The 10608-nt window shown below is 43.0% G+C and overlaps 1 protein-coding gene across 1 annotated transcript; it reads left to right on the top strand.

Moving 5' to 3' along the window:
* Positions 1-1671: 1671 nt before the first annotated feature.
* LOC142750768 (olfactory receptor 6B1-like) lies at positions 1672-10257 on the top strand. The gene is made up of 4 exons (XM_075859746.1): positions 1672-1794; positions 2543-2955; positions 8045-8063; positions 9787-10257. Exons 1-4 carry the CDS (start codon positions 1672-1674, stop codon positions 10255-10257), a joined length of 1026 nt encoding a protein of 341 aa, XP_075715861.1.
* The last annotated feature ends 351 nt before the right edge of the window (positions 10258-10608 follow it).

Raw genomic sequence — 10608 nt, 5'->3', positions numbered from 1 at the left:
GTGTATGGTGCTATTATAATTAGAGCTGCAGTGTACAGTGCTATTATATTTAGGGGTGTAGTGTGTGGTATAATGATAACTTTATATTTATTTATAGGTGCAGAAATGTTGGAAAAGTGAGAAGCTGAAGACATGTGAGCGGCAAACTGCAGAAATGGACCGGGAGAAGTCATCATAGAGGTCTGGATCGGATGGAGAAAAAGAACTAGAATCTGAGACGTCACCGGTGAGTCACTTAATGTAAATGTTCACTCTGCCTCTGATCAGCACTGTAGTCACTGTATGATCTGCAGCGAGATAATGGGTGGTGTGATTATGATAGGATTTATTTTTTGTGAAACGACATCTCCCAGCATATCCTTATCATTGTTCGGGCCATGCTGGGAGCTGTAGTTTTACACCGTACATACCTATACGGCAGGGGTTGCACTAAATTGAGCTGTATTTGTTCTGGGGCTGTATATATGTACCGAGCTTGGTTCTGGTGTTGTGTATAGAACCATATTGCTTGTGAAATGTACAAATAATTTTATGCTCGCGTTACATAAAAAGAAATGACACGTCGATTGGTAGAGAAAACAAACACGGCGCGGGGGAAGGAGATGTCAGGAAAGAGGTTGGGGGGGCGCCAAACTGAATATTTGCCCCGGGTGCTGGAGAACCTAGCTACGCCTCTGTCTGGGGGCAAAAAAAAGGAGCATTATTGTTGTAGGGAAGATACAAAGGTGGCACTATTACTGTGTGGGGCACAAAGGGGGCACTATCAATGTATGGGACACTAAGAGCAGAACTATTGCAGTGTAAGGCCTAAAGGGGGCTAGTTACTTTGTGGGGCACAAAAAAAGGGCACAGGTACTGCCTGGGGGATTTTTTGTGTCTGGATAACTATCTCTTTACCACTTTAGTTTTTGAAGGCACTATGCTAGGTACAGTATTTAGGGACACTGTGTGATGCAGCAGATACAATAATGGGGGTATGTAGCAGCAGAATGGAGAGTTTAGGTTTAAGGTAATTAAAAGATGGGAGCTGCTGGAAAACCAAGGAGCCAAAGAAGTCTGAGCCGCAAACTGCAGATAAGAGTCGTGGCTGGAAGGGAACCTGCTGTACACACATGAGCATATCCTCTCCTGCTGCACAGATCATCTGACTTACAAGATAGAAGACCTTCACTCGGCTGTGACCCACCACACAAACCTTACCCTTTACTGGCTTGATAATAAAGCACATACAATGCATTCGGAAAGTCTTCAGACCCTTTTAAGTTTTTCACATTTTGTTATGTTGGGGACTTGTGCTAACAAAAAAAAACAAAAAACATTTTCCCCCCCATCATTCTGCACTCAATACCCCATAATGACCAAGTGAGAACAGAATGTTAGTTCTTTGCTAATTTACTGAGAAGACAAACATAAAATCTTGCATTGAAATAAGTATTCAGACCCTTTACTCAGGACTTAGGTGAAGCCCCTTTGGCAGTGATAACGGCCTCCAGTCTTCTTGGGTATGATGCCAAAAGGTTTGCACACCAGGATTTGGAGATATTCTGCCATTCTTCTCTGCAGATCCTCTCAAGCTCTGTCAGGTTGGATGGGGATGTTGGTGGACAGACATTTTCAGGTCTCTCCAGAGATGTTCGATTGGGTTCAAGTCAGGGCTCTGGCTGGCCACTTATGGACATTCACAAAGTTGCACCTAAGTCGCTTCTGTGTTGTCTTGGCTGTGTGCTTAGGGTCATTGTCTTGTTGGACGGTCAACCTTCAGGTCAGTCTGAGGTCCAGAGCACTCTGGATCAGGTATTCATTAAGAATATTTCTGTACTTTGCTCAATTAATCTTTTCCTCAACCATGACCAGTCTCCCTGTCCCAGCCACTGAAAAACACCACCACAGCATAATGCTGCCACCACCATGCTTCACTGTAGGGAGGGTATTGGGCAGTTGATGAGCAGTGCCTGGTTTCCTCCAGACGTGACGCTTAGAATTGAGGCCCAAAATATTTTTCTTTTTTTTTCTTTTGGGCAATTATATATAGCGCCCTTGTTTACATTCTGTCAGGGATTGCTCAGAGCGGGATCACGCTATCGGCACATATCTATAATATTATATTTCTCTGTTCCGCCATCCGTTCACTGCTCTACAGTTTTACCTGCCACTTGTACAGTGATTTACTTTTCCTCATACAAAATAATCTTCCCCTGGCTGTGATGTGCTTAGCACAGAGGAGTAGGGAGTGAAAGAGAAATGGCATGTGATATGTTACATCCCGTACTTCTGGGCTTAATACCATGTGTCCTGAGTCCGAAAGGTAACAAAATCAGTAAAATTAAAAAATAAAGCCAGATCAGGTGAAGGCATATCGGACGACTTTCAGAGCCATTTTCTTGACACACAACACATTGGTGAGTGTTAAGCTGTATAATATTTATACCATTTAGAGACTATGTTTGAGGTTCAGAAAACCCATTTAACTAAGCACTTAGAGTAATGAAAAAATCTTGATCTTTATCCCACTTTGTACAATTCATGTTTATATATTTTTCAGGCATTAACCATGACTGATGGAAACCAGTCAAGAGTAACAGAATTCCTATTTCTTGGTTTCCCGGGACTTAATGGTTTCAAAATTGTCGTCTTTCTTCTCATTCTTCTCATTTATATCATTACAATCTCAATTAACCTCATGATTATTGTATTGGTTTCCACCAAACAGAAACTTCATTTCCCTATGTACTTCTTCCTCAAGCACCTCTCCTTAACAGAGATTTCCTTCTTAACCGCTGTCCTTCCCAACATGTTGCGTGTGATTTGGATGGAAGGGGCCACCATCTCCGTAACTTGCTGCATTACTCAAACCTATGTCTATGTTGCTCTAGGAAGTACGGAGTGTTATCTCCTCACAGTAATATCCTATGACCGATATCTGGCCATATGCAACCCTTTGCATTACATCACCATTAGAGATGAGCGAACTTTTCAAAAGTTCGGTTCGGCTAGTTCGCCGAATTTCACAAAAAAGTTCGATTCAGACCGAACTAGTTCGGACCAAACCTGTAACTTCCGTGCGCCGAGCATGCTACTGTCCGGGGTGCTGATAGAGTTAATGGGCTGCACTAACTCTTTCAGCAACCTTGACAGTACATGCTCGGCGCGCGGAAAATACAATTTAAATGTAATAAAAAAATAAAAATTATACGTTCATACTTACATTCCTCCTGTCCGGCCTCCAGCGATGACGTTTCATCCCTTTCGCCGCTGCAGCCAATCACAGGCTGTAGTGGCGGTCACGCACGTCAGGATGACGCTTCATCCCACGTGACCGCCTCTGCAGCCAATCACAGGCTGCAGCGGCGACATGGATGAAACGTCATCGCTGGAGGCCGGACAGGAGGAAAGTAAATATGAACGTATTATTATTTTTTTTTGGCATGTATGTATGTATGTATATATGTGCATGTATGTTTGCATGTATGTTGGCATGTATGTATATATGTGCATGTGTGTATGTATATTTGCATGTATGTATGTTTTTTCATGAATGTATGTTTGTATGTATGTATGTATGTTTGCATGTATGTATGTTTGCATGTATGTATGTTGTCATGTATGTATGTTGTCATGTATGTATGTATGTATGTATGTGTATGTATGTTTGCATGTATGTTGGCATGTATGTATGTATATATGTGCATGTTTGTATGTATATTTGCATGTATATATTTGCATGTATGTATGTATGTTTGCATGTGTGTATGTTGGCATGTATGTATGTATGTATGTTGGCATGTATGTATATATTTGCATGTATATATTTGCATGTATGTATGTATGTTTGCATGAATGTATGTTTGTATGTATGTATGTATGTTTGCACTTAATGTATGTTTGCATGTATGTATGTATGTATGTATGTATGTTTGCATGTATGTATGTATGTATGTATGTTGTCATGTATGTATGTTTGCATGTATGTATATATGTGCATGTTTGTATGTATATTTGCATGTATATATTTGCATGTATGTATGTATGTTTGCATTTATGTATGTTTGCATGAATGTATATTTGCATGTATGTATGTTGTCATGTATGTATGTTGTCATGTATGTATGTATCTATGTGCATGTATGTTTGCATGTAAGTTGGCATGTATGTATATATGTGCATGTTTGTATGTATATTTGCATGTATATATTTGCATGTATGTATGTATATTTGCATGTATGTATGTATGTTATGTATGTATGTATGTTTGCATGTTTTTATTTTTGCATGTATATTTGTGCATGCTTCTATATATATATGTATGTATGTATCTTTGCATGTTTGTATGTATGTATGTTTTCATGTGTGTGTATGCATGTATGTATGATAGTTTGCATGTATGTATGTATATATGTGTGTATGTTTGCATGTATATATGTGCATGCTTGTATATATGTATGTATGTTTGTATGTATGTTTGCATGTATGTTTGTTTGTTTGTATATATGTCTGTATGGCCATGTATGATACTGTCTGCTGGCGCCCTGTATCTAAGTCAACTTCACGGCAGGCTTCTATACATGGTATAACAGTCAGTATCACACATTAAACTGAATCTAAGCCTACGACATGTTTTATTTCATGTTTATTTATTTTTCACAGGTTTGGTGTTTGGACTACGTCGGTTTCGAGGACTACTTCGATGACTGGTTTTTTTCTACAATAAAATGGTTAATGAGGGTAGTGTTGTTGGTGCTTTATTTCAATTAAATATTTTATCTATATCTTTGTCTTTTTCTTTTCAACTTTTATTACTACCACTTTAGTAATGGCCGCTGTCTGAGTGACAACATCCATTACTAAGGCGAGGCTTAGTGTTAGCCGGTGCAGAGGCTAACACTAACCACCATTATTACCCCGGTACCCACCACCACCAGGGGTGCCGGGAAGAGCCAGGTACAATCCAGTACCCGACCATCTGTTGTGATGGTCGGGCTCTGGGGCGGCCGCAGGCTGGTATTATGAGGCTGGGAAGGGCCAAAAACAGTGGATCTTCCCACCCTTGTAATGCTAGGCTGCTGCTGCTGTGTTGTATCTGGCTGGTTATAAAAGTGGGGGGGACCCCACGTCATTTTTTTAAATTATTTATTTTTAATTTAAAAAAAAAAAGACATGGGGTTCCATCCAATTTATCATAACCAGCCACATACAACACAGTGTTATTAGCCTGGGAATGGACAAAACCAGTGGCCCTTCCCACCCATGTAATGCCAGACTGCTGCGGCCTTGTATATGGCTGGTTATTAAAAATGTGGGGGACCGGGGACCCGTCTATTGTTAAATTTGTTAAATTAAAAAAAAAAAAACGACGTGGGGGTCCCCCCTATTTTTATAACCAGCCCGATACAACACAGCAGAAGCAGCCTAGCATTACAAGGGTGGGAAGGTCCACTGTTTTTGGCCCTTCCCAGCCTCATAATACCAGCCTACGGCCGCCCCAGTACCCGACCATCACAACAGATGGTCGGGTACTGGATCGTACCAAGCTCTTCCCGGCACCCCTGGTGGTGGTGGGTACCGGGGTAATAATGGGTGGTTAGTGCTAGCCTCTGCACCGGCTAACACTAAGTACCGCCTTAATAATGGACGCTGTCAATCAGCCAACTGCCATTATCTAGGCACTAATAAAGTTTAAAAAAAAACACAAAGACAATTCTTTTTTATTGAAATAAGAAATCCCCAACAAAACCCTCGTTAACCATTTTATTAAAATTTGAAAAAACGCAGATCTACGCAGTAGTCCAACGAATCGAAGATGTAGTCCAATCGGTACATCAAAATCTGCAACAACATAAAAAAACAGTTATCAATGTGAACAATACCAATACTTCTACTCACCTACACACATATATACACGCACACACACACAAACAACCATACACAAACACACACATATACACAAACACACATATACACACATATAAACAAACACACCCATTTATACACAAACACACACACATAAACACACACCCATATACACAAACACACACATATACAAAAACACACAAACACACACACAAACATCTACACACAAACATATACACAAATACACCCATATATACACAAATATACACAAACACACCCATATATACACAAACACACACATAAACACACACCCATATACACACATATACACAAACACACACATATACAAAAACACACACACAAACATCTACACACAAACATATACACATACACCCATATATACACACACATATACACAAACATATACACAAACACATATAGAAAAACACACCTATATATACACAAACACACATAAACACACATATACACAAACACACACATAAAAACAAAAACAGACAATGACACATACCCAAACACACACACTGTTTCTTTTAAATGCTGCTGGGGAACCCGCTCGATCCACTATATAAGGCTGCGCTATAGTGCAGCATTTAAAAGAAACAGGATCCTGACCTGTCCATAGAGTTTAAGGCAGCACAGAGTATTTCAGGAGATGAGCGTGCAGATTCAGTGCTGCTGTGAACTCTGCTCTTACCATTACGTAGCTCTCAGTCTGTTACCTCTCCTCCACTCCTGTCCTCAAGAACACCTTCACATGATTGGCAAGTCACCACGTAATGGTAAGAGCAGAGTTCACAGCAGCACAGAGTATTTCAGGAGATGAGCGTGCGGATCTTGTGCGGGGTGGTGACTTGCCAATCATGTGAAGGTGTTATTGAGGACAGGAGTGGAGGAGAGGTAACAGACTGAGCTACGTAATGGTAAGAGCAGAGTTCACAGCAGCACATAATCTGCACGTTCCTCTCCTGAAATATTCTGTGCTGCTGTGAACTCTGCTCATACCATTATGTAGCTCTCAGTCTGTTACCTCTCCTCCACTCCTGTCCTCAAGAACACCTTCACATGATTGGCAAGTCACCACCGCGCACAAGATACGCATGCTCATCTCCTGAAATACTCTGTGCTGCTGTGAACTCTGCTCTTACCGTTACGTGGTGACTTGCCAATCATGAAGGTGTTATTGAGGACAGTAGTGGAGGAGAGGTAACAGACTGAGAGCTACGTAATGGTAAGAGCAGAGTTCACAGCAGCACTGAATCTGCACGCTCATCTCCTGAAATACTCTGTTCTGCCTTAAACTCTGTGGACAGGTCAGGATCCTGTTTCTTTTAAATGCTGCACTGTAGCGCAGTCTTAGGCCTCATGCACACGACCGTATTTTTTCCCACCCGTAAATACTCGCGTAAATACGGGTCCGGTGTCACACGTATTCGACCCGTTTTGCACCAGTATTTACGAACCCGTGCCCGTAAATATGGGTCCGGTGTCACCCGTATTCCACCCATATTTACGGGCACGTTTTTGGCGGCAAAATAGCACTGCACTAATCGGCAGCCCCTTCTCTCTATCAGTGCAGGATAGAGAGAAGGGACAGCCCTTTCTGGAATAAAAGTTAAAGACATTCATTCTTACCCGGCCGTTGTCTTGGTGACGCGTCCCTCTCTTCACATCCAGCCCGACATCCCTGGATGACGCGGCAGTCCATGTGACCGCTGCAGCCTGTGATTGACCTGTGATTGGCTGCAGCGGTCACATGGCCTGAAACGTCATCCAGAACGTCGGGCCGGAAGTCGAGAGGGACGCGTCACCAAGGCAACGGGCGGGAGACCGGACTGGAGGAAGCAGGAAGTTCTCGGTAATTATGAACGTCTTTTATTTTTATTTTTTACAGGTTTATACTGATCGGTAGTCACTGTCCAGGGTGCTGAAAGAGTTACTGCCGATCAGTTAACTCTTTCAGCTCCCTGGACAGTGACTATTTACTGACGTCGCTTAGCAATGCTTCCGTAATGACTGGTGCACACATGTAACCACCCGTCATTACGAGAGCTCCATAGACTTCTATGGACTGTCCGTGCCGTTATTACGGCCTGATATAGGACATGTTCTATCTTTTTCAACGGCACGGGCACCTTCCCGTGAGAAAACGGGAAGGCACCCGTCGCCAATAGAAGTCTATGAGCCCGTTATTACGGGTCGTAATTACGACCCGTAATAACAGGAGTTTTTACGGTCGTGTGCATGAGGCCTTATATAGTGGATCGAGCGGGTTCCCTAGCAGCATTTAAAAGAAACAGGATCCTGACCTGTCCACAGATTTTAAGGCAGCACAGAGTATTTCAGGAGATGAGTACGGCCGGCCACAGGCAGCCGGTCGTTTTTCCAAGCCGTGCTCCCATTATGCACACGACCGTAAAAACACCCGTTATTGCGGGTCGTAATTACGACCCGCAATAATGGGCTCATAGACTTCTGTTACCCCCGGGTACCTTCCCGTTTTCTCACGGGAAGGTGCCTGTGCCGTTAAAAAAATAGAACATGTTCTATTTTTCTATTTTACTGGCCGTGCTGCTATAATTAGGGTATGTTCACACACACTAATTACGGACGTAATTCAGGCGTTTTTGCCCCGAATTACGTCCGAAAATAGCGCCTCGATAGCGCTGACAAACATCTGCCCATTGAAAGCAATGGGCAGACGTTTGTCTGTTCACGCGAGGCGTGTATTTACGCGCCGCTGTCAAATGACGGCGCGTAAATAGACGCCCGCGTCAAAGAAGTGACCTGTCACTTCTTTGGCCGTAATTGGAGCCGTTATTCATTGACTCCAATGAATAGCAGCGCCAATTACGTCCGTAATGGACGCGGCGTTCAAGCGCCTGCACATGCCGTAACGGCTGAAATTACGGGGATGTTTTCAGGCGGAAACATCCCCGTGATTTCAGCCGTAACGGACGCTGTCTTGTGAACATACCCTTATAATGACAGCACGGCTCGCAAAAGCGGCCGGCTGCCCGTGGCCGACCGTGCTCGTAATTACGAGTCGTAATTACGAGCACGGCCCGTAAAATAAAAAAATAGAACATGTTCTATCTTTTTAACGGCACGGGCACCTTCCCGTGAGAAAACGGGAAGGTACCCGTGGCTTAATAGAAGTCTATGGGCCCGCTATTTCGGGTCGTAATTACGACCCGTAATAACGGGTGTTTTTACGGTCGTGTGCATGAGGCCCCGTATTGACGGGTGGCTACATGTGTGCACCCGTCATTATGGCAGCGTTGCTAGGCGACGTCAGTAAATAGTCACTCTCCAGGGTGCTGAAAGAGTTAACTGATCGGCAGTAACTGTTTCAGCACCCTGGACAGTGACTACCGATCACAATATAGAGTACCTGTAAAAAAAAAAAGACGTTCATACTTACCGGGAACTCCCTGCTTCCTCCAGTCCGGTCTCCTGGCCGTTGCCTTGGTGACGCGTCCCTCGCGACATCCGGCCCGACATTCCTTGATGACGATGCAGCCCATGTGAGCGCTGCAGCCAATCACGGGCTGCAGAGGCCTCTGCAGCCAATCACAGGCTGCAGAGGCCTCTGCAGCCAATCACAGGCTGCCGCGTCAGAAAAGAAGGTCGTACTGGAGGTAGAAGAGGGACTCGTCACCAAGACAACGACCAGGTACGTATGAAATGCTTTTTATTTTATTTTTAATCAGCAGCCTCTTTTCTCTATCAGTGATTGATAGAGATAAGTGGCTGCCGATTTGTATAATATTTTTGACCCGGTTCGGTCAAAACGGGTTCGGCCGAACCCGGTGAAGTTCGGATTCGCTGCGAACCGAACTTTTCCGGAAGTTCGGACCGAAACCGGGCTCGGTTGTCCCGGTTCGCTCATCTCTAATCACCATCATGGACAAACAACAGCACTATCTTGCCATTCTTTTCTGGGTTTTTGGATTCCTAATTACTCTAATTACACTCAGCTATCTATGCCAACTCCATTTTTGTGGACCAAGAGTAATATATCACTTCTTCTGTGATCTTGTTCCTTTTGTAGAACTTTCATGTTCTCATACAAATGCCTTACAAATAGAGATTCTGGTCCTCACTTTTCCTATAGCCGTGATACCATTTATTCTAATTCTTAGCACCTACCTGTGTGTATTGATAACTATCCTGGGAATCTCTACCACCAGTGGAAGGAACAAATCCTTCTCCACCTGTAGCTCCCACCTTTCTGTGGTGTCTCTGTATTATGACACCATGTTTGTCATCTATTTTGTACCTGCTAAGGGACACTCGTTGTCTAAAAACAAAGTCATAGTGTTAATGTACATAGTGGACACCCCATTGTTTAATCCAATCATATATTGCTTGAGAAATCAAGAGATGTAGGCATCCATAGGAAATTTAATAAGAAATAAAACCAGGAGAAACGTAATGGAGAATCGTAGCTATGAGGAAAGATTGAAAAAATCATCCTATTTAGTCTTAAAAAGAGACGACTAAAGGGGGACATGATTAACTTATATAAATATATTAATGGCACATACAAGAAATATAGTGAAAACCTGTTCCATGTAAAACCCCCTAAAAAAACAAGGGGACACTACCACAGTCTGAAGAAAAAAAAGGTTCAATCTGCAGAGGCGACATTTTTCTTTACTTTGAGAACTGCGAATCTGTGGAATAGCCGACCACAGGAGCTGATTCTTTACTGTAAGACCGGTGAATCTGTGGAATAGT

The sequence above is a fragment of the Rhinoderma darwinii genome, chromosome 3 (assembly GCF_050947455.1).
Source record: "Rhinoderma darwinii isolate aRhiDar2 chromosome 3, aRhiDar2.hap1, whole genome shotgun sequence".
In the NCBI taxonomy this organism is placed as follows: domain Eukaryota; kingdom Metazoa; phylum Chordata; class Amphibia; order Anura; family Rhinodermatidae; genus Rhinoderma; species Rhinoderma darwinii.
The sequence above is the reverse complement of the archived record's forward strand: the minus strand, read 5'-3'. Positions and strand labels throughout refer to the sequence as shown.

Excerpts from the sequence above, each read along its gene's own strand:
- LOC142750768 (XM_075859746.1), top strand. The coding sequence starts at position 1,672 with ATGGACATTCACAAAGTTGCACCTAAGTCGCTTCTGTGTTGTCTTGGC. Across the intron at positions 1,795-2,542 it reads TCCAGAGCACTCTGGATCAG|GCATTAACCATGACTGATGG; the intron begins GTATTCATTAAG and ends TATATTTTTCAG.